This window comes from Hesperophylax consimilis, chromosome 7 (genome assembly GCF_061612785.1).
Source record: "Hesperophylax consimilis isolate HC1 chromosome 7, BYU_Hcon_1.0, whole genome shotgun sequence".
In the NCBI taxonomy this organism is placed as follows: Eukaryota; Metazoa; Arthropoda; class Insecta; order Trichoptera; family Limnephilidae; genus Hesperophylax; species Hesperophylax consimilis.
In genome coordinates this window covers 9,261,852-9,282,368 of record NC_142842.1, presented here as the reverse complement: position 1 = coordinate 9,282,368, position 20,517 = coordinate 9,261,852, and the positions used below count along the sequence as shown (strand labels likewise).

The window sequence follows — 20,517 nt, the reverse complement described above, 5'->3', positions numbered from 1 at the left end:
AATTGCCCCGGCAATCGCTAACACAAAATAAATGTTGCCACACCCATTAGGGTGACAAGCACCAATATTAAGATTTCAGTACCTGAAATCTTAACAGGTATCCTAGCAGCGTCTTTATTGAGGTTGTCGAATACTACTTAGGAGCCAGAATAGTCACAGTTGTTGCTGACGACGAACGACGATATCGTCATAGTAGTTGATGTGCATGCATGGCGCGGGGCGGCAGAACGGAATGACCGCTCAGTAGGCGACTGGCACTTCCTGGGACTCACTTACTGAATACTCTGTAGCCGCTTAAAACTGACTGCCCTATGTACCGCGATGTTGCTGTGTTTATACAGGGTGTATCGGCACGTACCCAAATACATATTTTAACCAACGATTCCTGAGCATATATGGAGTAAAAAATGGTAAGCCACTTTGCCATTTTTTTTAATAATTCTTTCACCACATGTCACCACTGTTATATTTTTGTCAAAGTTTCAAAACCCATCTGGCAATATTTTATTCGAGTTTTGTTGAATAATGTACGTATGTACCTACATTGGCGCGCTTATACAATCACAACGAAATGGCACGGCACCATTCGTCTTATTTTTAACTATTATTATTTAGTGTGTACGAAAGAGCGAAGACGCTTTTCGACATACTTGCTAATAATAGCTGTTGAACATGAGAAGCAATGACAGTGACGGAGTGTAGAAATTGTTTTTTTTTTTAAATGAAAAAAAAATGTTACCGGACAGCAAAGTGCCCATAACATTTTTTTCTCCAAATGTGCTAAGGAATAGATGGTTAAAGTGTGTCGGGTACGTGCCGATACACCCTTATAGTAGTCACATACGCCTATTAATGTCTAGAACTTTTCTAAGTAGGTAGGCTGGCGGCTTCGCTATTATTCTAGGTACTACGCTAGGTCTCGTAGATCTTGGGCGCTCGATGTACATTCGCCGCGTGTCTCTTACGTTCCAATGTGATGCGTGTTGCATGTATCAATGTTCTATATCTTTCTGATCTGATCGAGAAAGTACCAGATATTATTCTAGTACTGTTAAAAAACTACACATCCGACAAAATCCGACTCCGTATCTTGTTCCGGTGTAGACATATTGCATGAAGTTTTCCTCGGGCGTCCCTGACTACTTCTATCAATAATAAGAACTAACTGTTTCTATTTGATATTTTCAGAAATATTGGTCGACTACTTTTCGAGTTTTGCGAGGGTAAACATACGCAGGTTTTTATATACACGGTGTCCGGAAACTCGTAGTACAAGCGGGAAACTGGAGAATCTACACCACATGGGGAACCCAAAAAAACATAAAGTTTTTTGATTTGAGCATTTTCAAAAAAAAAAAAAAACCAAAAAAAAATATTTTTCGGCTATTTTAGGGTTAAAGTTTTTTCTGGTGTTAAGGGTTGAATAACAGATGTTTTAACCCTGCAGAGCAGAAATATTTTATGATTACACCGGGTTAAATGAAGGGTGATTTCAAAATAATGCTTCAAATCCGAGTTTCTTCATTTGTTTTACTTTCAAATAGTTTTAATTAGTTGGGTACTTTGATCTTCAGTAATAATTTATAAGAATTTGATTAAAAAAAAAAAAAAAAAAAAATCAACTTCAAACTCGATTTACTCGATACCAACGAAAGCTCAAATAAAAAAAAAATATACTACAAAATCGACTCCAAATGTGATGTAGATTCACCAGTTTCCCGCTTGTACTACGAGTTTCCGGACACCCTGTATAAAGATTTGCAGCACGTATCAGAGTGGAAGATACTCTCAGTATCGCCCTGGTGTAAGACAACCATTCAGAATAGAAACATTGCTTGAAATGGCTTCAGCTGTGTTTGGTGACCAGAGGTATATCCCCACCTTCCTCTACCCCATCTCCTTCCCCTCCCCGTTACCTTCAGCCTCACAACATACCCCAATTGGGGATGCCATAGTTTCACTGGCTCCAGATGGTTGGGAGCAGTTGGGACGAGATGCGGTACCTGCCTTAGTGCAATACACTGCCGCACATTCACCGTAATATAAGATTTTATATAAGTAATAGAAAAAAAGGATAATAGCAGCGCAGACGCATCGTCTGTCATCATCATCCTTGGTCGTTGACTATTGTCAACGTATTCGTTACACATGCATATACCAAACGTTTGGAATGAATTAGTTAGGATTAACAAATTTGGAACTAATTAACAATGTTAGATGTTGAGCACTACAAATCTAGATACAAACTTGATGCTATGAATTCGTTATTAGCACTTTCGCCCAGTTTTCTTTGTTGAAAACTAGTTTAAACATTAATAGTAATCAAATTCTCGCGATTAAATTGTTTTTGAAAAATAATAACTGGTAAAACTATTGTTGAAAATATAATATTGGTTTGTAGGGTTAAAAGGCAAAAACTGTGAACCAGGTATTTAAAAAAATGACTTTTCTACATTATCATGGTATTGTTGATGTGATCGTTAGTTTGCTGTGTACAATTTTCGAAGTCAATATATATCGTTGTACCGGACGTTGTACACCGACTTAAATTAATTTGCATAAAATTGAATTTACGCAGAGGTAGTTCCTTTACAAACTTACCTCTGCGCATCTTCGAATTTATGCAACAAATTCTCTCTCTTGTATAAAAACTGCAAAACTGATTAATAAATAAAACCACGGGGTCAAGCAGTCATCATTATAGACAAAAAACAAAGGCTTGACCCCCCAAATACCCTCTTATAAATTAAATTTGTACAAAACATGAATGAATGAATGCGCAGTTTCCTTTACAAAACTCGCCGTTTGCACAAAATCGAATATTGTGCAAAGCTTCCCTTTAAATATCAATTCCCTTTTTAATACGTAAATTTGTGCAAACTATTTAAAAATAAAATATGTCCCGGGCAAGCGGATTAAAGAAACAGTCAGGGACCCAGGCAATGTCGTCCGCTATCGAGTTGCGCAACAACGGCGCTCTGCCCTGTGAAAATTCCGGGAACCCAAAATAATTCTCGTGATTTCTCGCTAACAAAGGGAGAGCTGAGCCCGTTGGTCCTTTAAAAGGCGGAAAACTTGCGCAATTCGGCAGAGATCCAGCAACCATCGAACCATCAACATCTCTCCTGGACTGCCCCTGACTGCCTCTTCTGCCCCGGGATCTTCACTTCAACCTGGCCTTCTTCTTTCTCCCGGCTCCCTGGTGCTCACCAAGAAGAAACATTTTTTGCAATAGTCGAAACGCCCTTTGTCAGGGCGCAGGTTCCCCCCTACCTTCCTCCCCCCTGCCATACACCTTTCTCCCATAATCTCCCACATTTTCCCCATTTCTCCCTTTCCTCATATTTTTCCCAATTTCTCCCACATTTTTCCACATTCTCCCTCCTTTTTCCTTCTAAGGCGTCGAAGCGGCCAGCCGGCCATTCCCGCTACATCGTCTGTGCGGCCGGCGACTACAGTGCCGTCCCGTACAATCGTGGAATAACGGATATGGCTCGTTTTACATACTGAAAAAAAGGGAATTATGGTTATGCAGCTCCCGTTGTCACTAAACGCTCATGCCTCTGGCATATTCTGTCAGAAAGTCGGAGTATTTCCACTTTGCAGTGAAATCAAAAAAAATTTAATATTTCTGAACTTATTCGTAAACTTAAACTGTTCTGGAAAGGTGATGAAATGCGCTTTCAAATTTTTATTATAAAATTAGAAATAAACATCAAATTTTTTAAATGCAAACATAAAAAAATAAAATAAAATTACTATTAGACAAATGTAAATTTTGTCATTTCAAATGAAAATAATGAATAAAAAAATTAAGTTTCATAATTTTTTTTGAAATCTCGGTCGGAACTTTTGGTTTTGCAGAGCCGTACATTTTAATTATTCTGTGGTAAACTTCTATATTTGAATATAAAGGTTTTCTCTTTCTAACACTGTTTAGATCATATTTCTCTCCATGACGATAAGGGAGATGCAACGATTTTTATGAGACCATTTGAGCTGTTCTCAAAAGCGAACATGGTATATACATATAAATAAATAAATTAACCTGAGGTGTTAATTTATTTGCATATGTTACCATTTTTTTGTCAAGTAACGGGCCGCCCTCTAGTTGAGAAAAAATAAAATGTAAAAAAGGCCCACGCATGGGTTGCTAACATTTTATATTGTTGTGGTAAGACAAAATTATTTATTAAATAAACTCATACTTGGAATGTTTTAATTGTTGTTTTTATTTATTGTAACACAAATATTATAACATTTCGTGATAAAGTAAAAGCATGTTAAACAAATAAAATTAATCCACTGACTGATTTTCTTAAATGAAAATAATATTTTAATGTTGCTTTACATTAAAAAAAAAAAACTTAAAAAAAACCGTAACATCAGCTTTCAAGTAATTACAAAAAAACAAGATAAATTCTTCAATAAAATAATTTTAATAGTGAAACAATAATGTTTAATGTATAGTTTTCGTTGACCATTGTGCAAACATCTAACCACTCGAGCGATAGCTACCTAGATTTAGGTAGGTGATTTTTATTATGAATTATAAACATCTTTTTTTTTATTACCTAAAAATATGTCATGAAAAAAAACATTGAAATCAAGGTGGATTCATTGGCAATACATAATAATAATAATGAGTTTATTCCGGAACGTGAAACATATTTAAACCGCAGTAAGCAGTTCATATGGTTCCATATTCATATTTGGAGGTATATTAATTAAATCAAATGGCCGAACCGAACATCCGGAAATCTCCATCGGTCGAGTGGATAAGAAATCTAGTAAACAAAAAAACAGATCAGTTGCCTGGTATTTAATATTAATACGCCTAGATTTAGGTTATTTATAATCCAATTATTATATTGTAACAGTTTCTTGGTAAAGTTTTTAAAGTAAATAAAAAGTTGCCTCTTATAGCATAAACATTATTAAAAATTATACAGGTGTCGGGAGGTAAAGTGCAGTAACTTTGGCGGTTATTCTATACAAGTAAAAAAATAAATTACTTATTTTTTCTAAAATCAATTGTTTTTCCCGTACAATAATATTGTTCCATAGAAGATTTATTTCTACCTGAAAATTACCTTAAAACACTTTTATTTTTACGTCTTGTACTATCGTGTAGAACCACCTAAAGCTAGTGCACTTTACCTCCAGAAACCTTGCACATGGAAATCATAAAGGTTTTTTTGACCCCACTGCACACACACAATTTTCTTGATTGGTGTTAAAAAAAACTATAACGTATTCATTATTTTGCTGTAATAATATTTTTTTAGGATCTTCAGATTTTGAAGCATAAATTTTAATAGTACAATTAGGATATTTGTGTTATTATTTTAAAACATATAGATATGCCCTCCCAACATGGCATAAAAAAAGGAAAGAAAACATGGCAAATAATTGTTTTGTATCAAAAGGCAATCGCAATATTATGTCACTATTTTTATAAAAAATAAGACCCTCAATGAAATCACTAAATACATAATGGTATTCCTAAAATCTAGTACAGTAATAAATGTATGAAAAAAAATATTTACAAGTTATGGACATTTCACTCAAAACTTACAGCCGTTAAGGGGAATGGCTGCGCGGCCTTTTTCATACAAAACTTAAATTTGTATTTGAGGCCTAAGTATACAACCAAACTATATAATTATTTTTTAAATCAAAATATCTCGTATGGCTTGTGCTACTTTATTTATTTATGTTTTAAATTATAAAATATTAAAGAATTGATTTTTCATGATTTTAGAGGTAACTTTGGCTCAATTATTTGTAAGTTTAATGATAATTTTAAAAAAAATCTATGTACTGTGTAAATATGATTTAAATATGAAAATTTGAATTTAAAAAAAAAGCATTTTCATGGACCTAAATTCAAATTATAAACAACCGATTTACATTGAAACAAAAAAATTGTCACATAATATAAAATTTCTACAAAAAAAAAAAAACGATTTTTATAACATGTTTTCGTTTTAAATTTTATTTTTCATTATATTGAGACAGTGGGTTATTCAATAAAAATTACATAACTCACAAAAAATGCCGAAGTTACCTCTAAAATCATGGAAATTTGAATTCTTCAATGACCCATAAATCATAATTTGAAACACAAAAAAAAAAATAACACATAACTAGATACAAAAAAATAATTATATATTTTGGCCTCAAATCCAGATTTAAGTTTTGTATGAAAAAGGCCGCACAGCCGTTCTTCTTAAGTTTGTTAAATATTTTTGAGGAAAAAATACAATACACATAACACAAACTTAACATTCTTTACACCGTAGCATTAAACGTTAAAAAAATTAGTAAAAATCACTTAATATAATATATTTGTGAGTATTTTACTTGCTTATCAACAGAATGTGTTTTGGATAAAACAGGAATCATTATTTATCATTTTTTATTTTTTCATTCTTATTTTGTGAAACTTCAGGGTGTGTAACGTGAGCTTTAGGGTCTGCTTCTGACTTGTCTTCAGAACTAGAAGCGTCTTCAGATTCATTCTCAGATTCACCATCTTCAAAAGACTCGTCATTTGTTGAAATCTCTAAGAAATCCTTCTCATCTTTGGAGACTTCCAATGTATCACTCTCAGATTTGGAGATATCCAATGATTTGTAGCTTGTTTTTGACTCTTCCAAAACGTCAATATCAGTCTTTGAGTTATCTAGTAAATTGTCATGAGTTTTTAATACTCTTGTAGAATCATCAGTAAGTTCAGGCTCCACTAGAGATTCATCATCAGATTTGGCTTTTTCTGTAATATTATCACTTATTTCTAATTCCTTAGATAAATCTAAATATTTTTCTTCAGTAATGTGATTTTGGCATTCAGACCCAGTTTCTGTTTCTGGAGAAACTTCACTTTCACAATAATCCATTTCAACAACAGGAGATTTAAATATGTCCCCAGAATTTGTTTCCTCATTTTCTGAAATGGTTTCAGCGGGACAATGTTCTTCAATGTTCATATCAGTTACACCCTCATATAGATTGTCCAAACTATCATCTGATGTCTTAAGAGCTTTATCACCATTTTCTTCCTTAGCTTCTAGTTCCGTTACGCCTGCTTCACTCTTCACGCTTCCTGGATCTTCATTGGACAATTTAGTAAGATCCACAGATTGTTTAATAATTTGCGTAACAATGACGTTAGATTCAGTAAGTTCAACATTTTCCTGTTTTTCCATGACTATGTCATCGCAAGCCTCGATGGCGGTTTCTTCTTGTTTGTCCACTGGTTTATCACCATAAGACTCAGTGGCTTCATCAGTGTTGACTTGTTTATAAGGAAGTTCAGTGGCTTCATCAGTGTTGACTTGTTTATAAGGAAGTTCAGTGGCTTCATCAGTGTTGACTTGTTTATAAGGAAGTTCAGTGGCTTCATCAGTGTTGACTTGTTTATAAGGAAGTTCAGTGGCTTCATCAGTGTTGACTTGTTTATAAGGAAGTTCAGTGGCTTCATCAGTGTTGACTTGTTTATAAAGAAGTTCAGTGGCTTCATCAGTGTTGACTTGTTTATCCACTGGACTGTCATCACAAGGCTCAGTGGGCAGCGGTTCAATAGCATCATCCAGTTTTTCCACAACTGTGTCATCACCAGTTTCATCCATATTGTCTTGGGAAACTATTTCCTCGGTATCAATCAATAGTTCAACTATATCTTGTCCATTCAAGAATAGTTTCACAGACATTGGATCAACGCTTGAATCTATAATGTCCATGTGGTACTCCTGGGAATCATCTAGGGCCCATTGCGCAAAGTTTTCGTGAAACTTTTGATTGCCTTTGGTCCTTTCGTGGGGTATTAGAAGACTGCAATGTTTTGCCAATGGCGGCAATTCACGCAGAGATTTGGGCAAAACTCTTAGCTCGGTGGTCACCGCCGTTGATCCAAAATCGATATGGAAAACTTGTATACCATTTTCGCCATGATCTATTACTTTGGACCTGTACCACAGGCTATCTTCGGGAAATACGCTCACGCAAAGGGCACCTTCTACAATATCATTGAAAGGTTCAAAGTTTTCAGCATCTTCCAGGGCTTCTGTGATAATATCCAAATTTGTTGTAGATGACATGTAGTGAACCCAGAAATCTTCAGGACAATTACTGTAACATATGCAGACAGGAGATATCTTGTCCTCCCCAATCAGTGGGAGTCTATCGGGTGAGGGTGTGGGTGTATTAGCGGAGAGATCGCACAGGGAGATTAATTCATCAGTTACAGACTTATTGTCAACAAATAACTCCACTATGGATATGTCACCTGAAGCTATAAAGGTGATGTGAAATATAGTTGCTCCGTCCGCTGCGAGTTCTGCGAATTTCATTTCAGCTTCTTTTGACCAATTTTTGATGTTACCAGGCTTTTGCAAAGCGCATTTTCTGGATAAAGCAGGAAGATTCTTGAGGTTATCTGGAAGACTTCTTAATTCATTGGTCAAGGAAGCATTGCCATAATCCATGAACAACACTTCAGTGCCATCATTTCCATGAATGATGACTTGCGCTCTGTACCACAAATCATCTTCTGGAAACTTGGCAGCGCAAATGGCTTCTTCAGCTATTTCATTAAGAATTGGAAATTCGTCAGCAGCAACCAACTCTTCGGAAATAGCCTCCAGATCGAGAATTGAACTTTCCAGTTGAATCCAAAACTCTGATGGAGAATTCACATGGCTTGCGAAACAAGTTGGCAAGTCATCACCATCAGATTTGACTGCGCGGGCAGCGTGGCCGGCTTCTATTAATTTATCTGTTGTATTTTGACCTTCGATGTATAAATTGACATAAGTCATGGCACCTTTCAAGATAAAGACAGCATCAACAGGATTTTCAGTGTTACCAAGCAAGTGCGTGAAGTGCTCAGAAGCTTGTTCTGTCCACTGTCCTGTACCGGTGGGAGTGGCATTAACGCTGCATTTGATGGCGTATGGCTCAATGTCCTGCATATCAGTTGGCAACCACTTCAGGACACCAGCAGTGTTATCAAGGACATCAGTATTGCCATAATCAATGAATCTCACAGTTATTATGTCATTATCAGAATCCAAAATGATTGTTCTGTAAAATTGCTCATCTGCGGAATATTTAGCAACACACAATGTTCCCACTTCATAATCTACGTAGTCTTCAAAAGTATCAGCAGCCTGTAAGCTTTCTTGAAGAGTGTCGATTTTTTCAGAATCAGTTTCCAACTGCAACCAAAATTGTCCCGGTGTGTCTATATGGGTTACGAATACCGTAATGGCTGATTCAGGAACCTCACCTAAAACAACAAATATTTTCATAATAAAATATGTAAACAAACATCTACTTCAATTTTTATTGGAATTACTTTTCTTTAACTGTTAAGGTTATACAATTTAGAAGACACAGAAAATAAAAAGATAACGGTCTCAAATGGAGTAGATAAAGGTAAAGACGTAGTCCCGATAAGACAGAGATCCTGGGTTCGATTCCTATTTGAGACTGTTTCCTTTAGATTTGTTAGTATTATCTTCTTCTTCAATGAAACATCTTCTTAATTGTAACGGGCATCATGGTTTGTTTTATTTCGTAAACCATGCAGCAAAAAGAGTCACTGATGAAAGTCGCTTGCAGTGTGTAAATAACAAGAGTAGCACTACTTATTACTTACCAGTGGATTCTGAATCATTAAGTGCCAAGTTGTTAGCAACTAGTTTCTGGCCCACATCTGTTCCATCTTCTTTAGTTAAAGACACAGAGTACAAATCTTCGTGTTGGGGTTTGTGTTGGTGAAAGGTGCACTTGTGCAAATGGGAATTAAAATATTCATCAACCTGAGTATTCTTTTTCCAGGTTTTATCAAGAGGCAGTATGCCTTTCAAGGAGCAATGGATAGCCTGTGCTGGTAGGGTCATCAGTTCACTTTCCAACTGCCAGACGTCGCTGGCAGTAACTTGACATTTATTTCCGAAATCAACAAACTGCACTATGATCTTCCCCCAACTATTGTCCAGCACCACAGCTCTGTATAGGACCTTATCCTCTGGGAAGCGAGCCAGGACAGAAGCCCCGGTAGGGATGTCATTGCTGGTGGCTTTCACACCAGAATAGAGGCTCGGTATTCTAATCATCATATTCTTGAATTGCTCTTCTTGAGCCAGAATTTGAACATAAAAGTCATCAGGGTTAATGAACCAGGAAACTCTGACATCCTGGACTTGGTCATCCAAATTGTGTTTTCCAAAAGGCGTTTCAAATGCCACGGGGTTGGAGAGGGTCTTAGCTGGCGGGCTGGAATATGTGTCAGAGGGCTTATTTTCCCAAGAGCTCTCTTCTGTGTTCCTATCTAAATAAGGCTTCCTTTCAGAGTATGGTTTTCTTTCCGAATAAGGTTTCCTTTCAGTGTCATATTCCTTTCTTTCAGAATATGGTTTCCTTTCTCCATCATATTCCCTTCTTTCAGTATATGGTTTCCTTTCTGTGTCATATTCCTTCCTGTCAGAATATGGTTTCCTTTCACTGTCATATTCCTTCCTTTCAGAATATGGTTTCCTTTCACCGTCATATTCCTTCCTTTCCGGATATGGTTTCCTTTCACTGTCATATTCCTTTCTTTCAGAATATGGTTTCTTTTCACTGTCATATTCCTTCCTTTCAGAATATGGTTTCCTATCACCAATCTGGGCTTTGTAGAATCTATCAGACTTAGAACTTTCCCTGAAAAATATCAAAAATAATTAGAATTTTCAAATCAAGTATTTTACAAAAAAAAAATTAACCTCTAAATAAGTTTTTGGTTTATTGTGGCGTAATTTAATGTGTTAAAGGATGAACACATTAAACTAAATTGGGCGATGGGTATTTTATTGGGAAAGTAAGTGTTACAAAGATCTCATTTCTACAGCATTCAGTCTACTTTCATCCTTTCTCTACCAGTTCCATGCCTCGCATAAGGATAGGTATCAGCACTCCATTCTTTGGACAATTTTTTGTCAGCGCCAACTGCGTTTAGTCCTCCATTAACCCTTAAAAGCCGGGTAATATTTTATAATATCTCAAAGACAAATATAATATTGAAAATTATATATGAAATAATTGACAGACATCTACAATATCAATATTTTAATTAGGAATTTTCATAGACAGTATTAAAATGCGTTCAAAACTTCTAAAACCTAGTGCACACTGCACATTGCAGTGCACCTGAAGGAAGTCATGATTTCACTGAACTGCTATTGTAGTTGGTCGGATCCTGAGGGTTAATGGAGTTACCTGCATTTACCCTTCTTTCAATATCTATCTCAGCCTTCCCATCTCTCGTAAACATACTTCCTTAATACACAAACTTATCCACCTGCTCCAAGTATTTATCATTCACAGCTATATTGCACACTGTTTTCGTACTCTCTCTTTCAAACACCATGACTTTAGACTTGACGTACATTCATCATTAACTCATTCTTCATACATCCTAGACACGAGAGACTGTAGATCTTCCATATTATTAGCAATCAGCACCACATTCTCAGCATACAACAGGCAACATACTTTCAGATTACTCATATTCGCACCCAATCCCACCTCTTTCAATTCTTGCATACAATTATCCATGTATGTATAGAATGAATAACCACGGTGACATTACACAGCCTTGTTTAACACCTTTTGTGATATCAAACCACCCCGTAAAACCACCGTTCACCCTAACACATGCAACGTTTCCCTCATACAGAGACGCAATAGCCTGAGTGAGATTCATATTCACTCCATACTTGGATAACACCTTCCATAGCTTTTCCTGTCAACTAGGTTGTATGCTTTCTGTAGATCTACAAAGGCACATAAAAGTTTCTGGTTTTTTTTGCCAGAAACTTCTCATTGAGCATCCGCAATGAGATGATCTGGTTCATGCACCACCTTCTACTCATACTACATATAAGAAAAAAAATGGACAGGGGCAAATAGAACATATTTTTGTAATGAAAAAGTTAATGTTGTTTCTTGACTGTTAACAACAAACAACAAATATTAGAGGAGAACCTAAACCCATCTGAACCTGAACCTAAAATTCATCAGCCACATACTAGAACAATGTGAAAAAGTCGAATTATAACCAAATGGTTATAAAATGCTTAAAAATGTTGATTTTAGATTTTATCATTCGGAAAATGGGTTGTGCAATATGGGACAATTTTATTACATTTCTCATTTTACAATGTAAATCTAGTGCAGACTAAAAAAAAGAACAAAATGAATACACTATAAAAACTAAAATAATGCATTTAAAAAACACTCAAATGAAACATTACCAAACCAACAAAGATTAAAAAAAAAAAAAAAAAATTTAAATGGGTGTACGACACTAATTATTTAATTTGTAATAATTTCGGAAATCAAATGCAGCCAAAAATTTTGTCATATAATTTTTATTTGATTGCCTCAAAACATCAGTGTATTATAAAAAAATGAAGAGTCAATTCCTATACCAAAGTACATATTCTGGTAGGGGTGATAACACAATTCATTCATCAATGTTCACATTCGGCCCCGGGAACCATTTAGTTGATAACCAACACCTCTGCCATAGGTCACCCCAAGGTGGTTCGCTACGTTTGGTGACTTAGCAGGGGAGGGTGTTCAGGATGCGCCTGCCCACCAGCTGCATGGCGTGCCAGATGGGGAGAGGCTGTTTTGGGACCCTTTGACCTCTCCAACTTGTCGCTTTTGACTGAAGGCCAGCTGGAGGGATGGATTCACACATTGGCCACTCCTGGACACACTGACCCCCAAATTCATATCCACCTCCAATAACCTTTTCCTTTCCAGAAATTCCTCTCCCTTTCTTTAAAAAAACCCTCCACACAGCATCCCTTCAGATGACATAGGCCCTGAGGGAAATTATTTTCCTCAGGGCCTCCTGTGTGGAGATAAGGTAAAAAAATATATATCTTAAAACGTGATGGACTAAAAATGTTAAAAAATGCATGTTGAGTTACTATGAACGCAAAACATATGTTATTGCAAAACAATAATATTTTTTCAATGTTAGATCAAAAGATGGTAATCACAATAGAAATGTCACATGATTTTAGAATAGGAAAAGCAAGACACTTATACCTAAAGCAACGTGCAGACGGCTATGAGCTATGATATAGTAATAAAGCGAAAGCAATATCTCAAGTAATAAGGTACCGGTGACATTGTGAAACAACACCACTGGGCGAATTGGTTTTTTCAGCTCTACCAAACAGTTTCTGATATCTAGATTTGGAGTTATACGAGGGATCAGGAATTCCCCACTGTTGGTGTGCCAACTTCCTGTGTTCTTGTTCCCGTTGATTTTCATACATTCTCCTGTAAGATTTGTTAAGATTGCTTGAATGTGTTGCATTGCCTGCCAGCATTTTTTCCTATTTTCAGGTAATACTTCAAAACTTAACTGTAGCCAGTAAATAATATCAATTCTATACAGAGCAGGGAGATTAGAAAATATAATATTTTGATGATAATTAATATACATCTGTATATATATATATCTTTTCTAAGATAAGCCACTTCTTTTCACTTTAGTCTAGATTTAAAAACAAGTATGATATTATATTTATAAACAAGTATAGAATATTTTGTGTAATTTTGCAGAACAAACACAATATCTATCTATTTTAGGGTCATCACCATATTTGAGATAAGATATTATTTTGATAAGGAATTGTTACAAATTGCAACTTACTGTTCACATTCTGGTTGTCTGTCATAAGTGCGCCCCCCTTGAGAATGGTTTCCGTCCCCTCGGTCATACTGCCTATTTGACCTAAAGTGGTTCTCATTGTCCTTATTGCCCAAAGATCTATCACTATACGACGGCTTGCCACCTTTATAATTATTTTTGGTAAAGTCAGGAGAGTTTTCAACACTTCCAGGAGACTCATTGAATTCCTGAAATGAAAAAAAGAACATGATTCGATTAACAGTATGTTAAATATAAGATTAATAGAAGGGATTATGAGTATGTTAGATAGATAATAAACCTTCTGAGGAGCGGAGGTAGGCGGAGTAAGGGAAGCAGCAACGGCCTCCTTGATGGCGCGAGCGATGTGGATGGGGGGATTAGTAGACTGATCCAGCAGCTCTACCAGTAAAACACCTCCTTCCAGTAAACCCTGAACTCGCATGCACAGAATCTTCTCTAAAGTTAATGCCTCTAGGTTGTCCGATGTCAGCTGGTCGAATGGTTTTACTTCAAACTCTTTTAAAGCACAATGAATGGCCTGTGCTCTCATTTTAACTAACTCTGGAGTAATTGGCCGCAATGAATCGCAGGTAACCTCTTGATCATTGCCATAATCTATGTAGTTGACAGTTATCTTGTCTTTCTTGATATTAGTTACGGAGGCTCGATACCAATTCTGATCATCGGGAAATAGAGCGCAGCACACCATTCCATACTTGACTTGGTGGTACAGTAAGGGTTGGGCATTTTGGCAGTAAACTTCCACAGCTTCCATCACAGTGTTGAGAGCATCTATGTTATCCGAGAGCTGGATAAAGAATTTGGTGCAACTATCCACATAAGATACTAAAACGGAATGCTCCCCAGTTATAGAAGAAGGATCAATTTTTAAGAAACTGGGGTTTTGTTTCTGTAACAGCATGTCCCTGACACTTTCCCCATTTAGAGAGAGTTCGCAATACTGTATCAGCGGTGGGCCTTCCGGAGGTACAACTCTCAACGTGAGAACTTTATTATTGACTATTTCGTAGAACTCATTTTTGATTTCCTCCGTTATCTGCAATCCCATTATTCCAGACAAACTAAATCTCAGGGCAAAAACACAGGGAGTAACAAATTCTTCAGGAATATCAAAGATATTAGAGTGAGAAACTGATTCGGTCATCCCAAAATCTATGAAAAACAATTTGCATTGTGAGGGAGTCAGTCCCATAATAACAGCTCGGCACAAGGTATTGTCTTCTGAGAAGCGTCCCAAACACACGGATCCAATCATGGGGGGCTCCGACAGGCACTTGGGGGGCTGACTGTTTATCTGAGAGACTATAGATGTCAGAAAGTTCTCGTCACTCTGTAGCTGTATCGCAAACAGCTTAGGGCCATCTTTAGCAAATGAAACATGAACTTGGTGCTGCGAATTCAGTTCCAAGAATCGACTCTTATAGGTGGACGGATTCTTCTGTAAAGTAGGATTGTTTATTGGCACATTATTGTTAGCTTGCATCATTTTTGTTGATTCAGGCTTTTGGTAATGAGCTTTCATCTCCTCCGTGGGTCTATTTAGTGGCCTTGGCGCATTAACACTTCGCATTTTATTACGGTTGCTGGGTTCTGGCAGTACACTTCTGCTGGTGGGGTCATGGTGAGGAGAGTTCTGAGCCATGTGAATTCGGTAGGCTTGACTAGTGTTTTCATTGGGAGCGTTATATATTTCTGACGAGAACCTGGCTGTGTTTTTGGCTTTCGTAAATGGTTGCGGCTGGACGACTACTTGACTGCCCCCTTTTGTTCCACTTAACATGTTCTGAAGAAGATATTGCTGATCTTGTAGTGAACATTTAGTTCCATAGTTACAGGAAACAAGATAATCTGCCAAATCTTGATCCCTGAATTTTATTCTGACGAAAGATTTGTTGTAAATGGAGAGCTCCACGGTGCACGATACTTCTTGGTAGTATAGCAAGTTTCGGATATTGGTTAGAGCTGGTTCTTCCCATACGCCAAGGTTTATTATAGACGATAATAAGTAGTCGGAAGCCTGAGGTGGTAATTTCTGTAGAACATCGGGATAGGCATCGAGGAGCCGAATGGAAGCCGCGGGGATCGAGTCTATGTTTCCGAAGTCTATGAAATAAACAGATACAAAACCTGCTTCAATATTATGGAGACTGTTAATTCTGGCTCTGTAGTACTTCTCATCGTTATACTGCGCTATACACATCAGACCACACCGTAATGAAGACGGTGGAACAATTCCAACTCCATGTTCTAATCGTGCACGTTCGTTGTTGATGACGCTTTCTATTACAAGAGCTCCCTGTTTGTCGGCTTGTCCAAACAATTTCAGATACGGGCCTTCGCTTTCGACGTGAGTCATATACACCGGAAAATTCTTTTTAATGTTGAAATCCATTTCGTAATTGGTAAATACTATCACATAAGACGCGAATCACTGTATTTTAGCGCGTTTTAAATTAACTTTTGACGACAGAACTAACGCCATGCGCTATTTTCGGCAAATTGCACAAAAAGGAATTACCATGGATAAAGAAAATAAAAACGCTGCGTTTGTGTATGTGACGTGACGTAGGTTCAAAAAGTTCATAGACAAGTTGGGTGATGTTATGCAAAGGAACCAAGCGAGAATTTTAAGTATTTTATTTTTGGAAGAAATCGTGCAAAACTATCACTCCCTTATGTTTGCAAAAGAGAAACAATCGAAATTTAAAAATTTAATATCGAATATCTTGCGAAGAATTTTCTTTTTGTAAGAAATAATATGTATTAGATCATTATCTCTAATGCATGAACATTATTAAACTTTTTGTTCAATGTTATTAAATGTTCTTAAAAATAAATATTTATTTTTTTAATAAAATAAAATACTTTTTGTTTTAAAACCACGATATTTATTAATTTAAGAACCGACCGGTTTCGCTTTACTTAAGCATCATCTGGGTAAAAATTAATACTAAACAAGAAGTACATAATGTGTGTATATATATAACAAAATATAGAGGGAGACAACATGATACAAATATAAGCAACACAAAGACGGTCATAAAATACATTAACATAAGTGCACAAGTAATGGAAAAACCGCTAGATAATTATGTAGACTAGACGGGTTATATCAATAAATCGGGAGAAACAAAGCATCAACTGGCATGGTGGTAAGGAGGTAAGGAGAACTGGAGAACTTATATTTGTATCATGTTGTCTCCCTCTATATTTTGTTATATATATACACACATTATTTACTTCTTGTTTAGTATTAATTTGTACCCTGATGATGCTTAAGTAAAGCGAAACCGGTCGGTTCTTAAATTAATAAATATCGTGGTTTTAAAACAAAAAATTATTTTATTTTATTAAATATGTCAAACCACAAAGTGATTGCTTTCTACAATAATTTATTTTTTTATTCAAATATATTTTGTTAGGTATGAAAAGCCTATTGTTCACTGGAAAGCATATCCGGGCAAACATGACGCCATAATGTAGAAAATTTTACGATACCATAGGTATTTTGAAGTTGATGAAATGAGGAGATAAAAACATTGGATAAAAATGAAAATTATTCAAAGGTATGTTTTGCTCGAGATCGCCGTATCCATATATACGCCGAATACGGGGCATAGTAAAAAAAACATTTCTCTCAGTCATTCTGGGGAAACTAGATACTTATGGTAAATTATTTACTATATATATCAATATATAAGCACATCATCCGGTAAGAAAGTACAATTTTCAGAAATATTATTTTTAAAAAACCAATAATTTATAGCGAAAATAGAATCAGCTGTCGGACGCCAATAATTTCAAGAGTCAATTAATCAATTATATATTTTACATTTACATTTAAAAAAGAACACTAAGTTATGATTAATGCCTGTGCTCCAGAATATGCAAAAATATATTTTTTTTTAAATAACACGTGGTTTCAACTTAATTACTACAAGAAACAACTATTCACAACATACGTTATTAGTTGAAAGTCTCTAACTTTAAGCCACAGTTGTGAATATTTATGTCATTAAATTACTTGTTTTAAGTCAGTAATTATAAGCCTTAGACGTAAGTCACTAGATGAAAGTCCCATATGTAAGTCACTAGTTTTAAATAGTTCATTGGAGAAAAAGATAATACTAATAAAAACTAACTAACTAAAACGAAACATGAAACAGATGTTAATTCTGAATTTTAAATGTGTTATCTACTAATATGATGTTTTATAATTAGGTCTTCTTAACTATGGTCGATTGGTTTAAGACACCTGTCCCGGGAAGACAAGAGATCCTGGGGTCAATTCCTAGTTGTGACCGTTTTCTTTTTATTTTTCTGTTTAATGTTTCGTTTAGATTTATTACTATCATCTTCTTCTTCAATGATATATTACATTGATTATTAAATAAGTCAAAAATAAAAAGTTGTTCCCGAACATAAACAGTTGTTTCTTGTAGAAATCAAATGTAATTTAATTTTTTTAAGCTGAGCGTGCAGCGACAATAAACCGTTTTTACCGTTACAATAAAATCGTTTTGTCTTAATGCCGCAGCCATGCCGCAGCTGAATAAATTTATTTATAATATATAGTCTATGGTAAATAGTATGTTTATAGATTTTCATCTGTCAAGTAGCGACAAGCATAAGCACGATCAGTGTTGCCAGGTGCATGGTTTTTACCTTACGTGCATGTTTTTTTGGTAATTTATACCTCCATAGTTCCAAGACATGGTTTTTCATCGCCCACCAAAATGCAAACGTATAAAAATACAAAGAAGGTACGATTTTTAACATGGATCACAGGGGAAATCCAGAATTCATGAATGTAGTTCTTAAAACTTCAGTACAGTACACAATGTCTCTATAACCGGCTCAGAACAGGATTTGTTTAGTGAGTCGGGTAAAAAAAACTATGTAATAAAAAAAAATCACAATAAAATTTACGCCCCGGTTACCACCACTGAAAATTAAACTAAAAAGAAATCAATCTAAAATTATCTTTTTCCCTATATTATGTGTACAAAATTAAATTAACAGTGGCGGTTCTTTTCGAAAGTTAGAGGTAAAAATACGGCATTATCGATGTTGTTGTAGATGAATTTTTTTTGAAGATTTTTCAGTTTTGGGAGAAACCGCCACAGAAATTATTATATCGTGTTACATCAATTACGTACCTTCACTAACTAATGTAAAATGTAGAAAAAAACTAACTAAGTAATAGGAGAATTTTTTGTCCTCATCTTAAGAACCCGAAAAACCTTAAAATTATTTTTTTTTTTTAAATATTTAATAACATTACTATTTAATTTAAATTGGATTTCTTGAAATTTTAATTGACAACAATAAAAACAATTTTAATGTTTTTTAAAATTTTTTTGTTGTTTGTTTTTGGGGTGTTATGCCGTGTTGCGCTAACTCCTTCTTTTTTTGAATGGTTCGTTTTTTCACATTTTTTTCTCATTTTTGAAAGGAAAATTATTCTTTTTAATGTAGTTAAATACAGGTAGGTACCGTTGTTTCCTTTTTCAAATTCTATTCTTAAAGCTTACATAAAACACGATTTTTGCATTGTTTTTTATCCTTCTAAGTGGAGTTTTATTTAAATTAAAAATTATTTTTTTTTACCCCTGAAACATGGTTTTTCATTTTTGTGATATTATGGCATCACTGAGCGAGCACCAAGTGGTGAGCGCCGTGTTTCTCTCTGGCAGGGGCATTTAACTAAGCTTTGGCCTCGAAACTCATTTGAAACCGCCACGCCCACCTCAAAATTCTTATAGAAAACGAATAATATGGCTAAAAGCTCAGATCTCATTGGTGAGAACAGAAGGATTGGTTTGATCTCTCGCTCTCTACCATAATGACTCGTGTAACAGAAAGAGATGACGGAATTTTGACAGTTTCAAATCATTCAAACAAAATGACAGTGGTTTATTTATACACGCGGGTTGTCATTTTCTGCCGAAATACTATCATTTCCGTCGAAAATATTGCGTGTTAATGTTGTTCGTGATAAAAATACAATATAAGCCAGTATAGTGTTAGCGAGTTACAAACATATTATATTCAACCTACCTACGTAAGTTCAAGTTTAAAGTGAATTAACAGTTTTAGGTTATTCGTTCGGTTTTTTGAACAATGCTTCATACTTGACATTATGTCTTCCTCCACAACGTATAAATGTTATTTATTATATCGATAAACTTATTCATGTTATTGATTAGTGTTATCCTGTATTATCTTATTGTTTTGGTGAAATTAAAGATTTTTTAACATATGTAACCATGAGTTCATGAGGCTGAAAAATGTCGGAATTCTTCGTCATACTGTCGGACAATCATGTTTTGGAAATTTTCTTCAGTGTTTTTGCAAATTTCTTGTCATTTTGGGTTTCTTCTTCTCAGATTTACAAGTTTCATCTCAAGGAAATGCACTGTAAAAGTTTATTTTCTTAGTCAGGCCCTTGTAAAACATTTCGACATTTTTCTGCTTCAAGGACATTTTTATTTTTAAAATATTTTTTTTGGGCTAGTGAATGAATGGAGTAGGCCGAGAGCAATTATATTGTCTATGGTTGCATCTTACTTTTAGATGACCTTGAGTTTTTTCTATCTTGTCTACTGCTCTTTTCCGCACGGTAGGTACTGCTTGTATATCTGTGGTTAAGTACTGTATAATTCTGTTGTATACAAAAAGCCCGAAGATATCGATCTAGAGAGTGGTATATTTATGCTCTCTGGGTTCTGCGTTCTACTGTCCGCTACTGTCAGTTTTGAGTTTGAGTTTTG

General features: G+C 35.4%; 1 protein-coding gene across 2 annotated transcripts; it reads right to left on the bottom strand.

The window, feature by feature from the left end:
* Positions 1-4,222: 4,222 nt before the first annotated feature.
* Positions 4,223-16,238, bottom strand: tud (tudor domain containing protein). Of its 2 annotated transcripts, XM_089633190.1 has the most exons (5): positions 14,022-16,238; positions 13,724-13,929; positions 13,186-13,347; positions 9,665-10,710; positions 4,223-9,292 (listed from the first exon to the last, which is right to left on the bottom strand). In XM_089633190.1, exons 1-5 carry the CDS (start codon positions 16,134-16,136, stop codon positions 6,408-6,410), a joined length of 6,414 nt encoding a protein of 2,137 aa, XP_089489316.1. In that variant the 5' UTR covers positions 16,137-16,238; the 3' UTR covers positions 4,223-6,407. The 2 variants fall into 2 exon arrangements, with proteins under 2 accessions (XP_089489316.1, XP_089489317.1); XM_089633191.1 differs by lacking the exon at positions 13,186-13,347.
* Positions 16,239-20,517: the final 4,279 nt, after the last annotated feature.

Coding starts and splice junctions, on each gene's coding strand:
- tud (XM_089633190.1), bottom strand. CDS start 16,136: ATGGATTTCAACATTAAAAAGAATTTTCCGGTGTATATGACTCACGTC. Junction 13,930..14,021: donor CTACCTCCGCTCCTCAGAAG/GTTTATTATCTA, acceptor TTTTCATTTCAG/GAATTCAATGAGTCTCCTGG. Junction 10,711..13,185: donor GTTGTTTCACAATGTCACCG/GTACCTTATTAC, acceptor GATATTTTTCAG/GGAAAGTTCTAAGTCTGATA.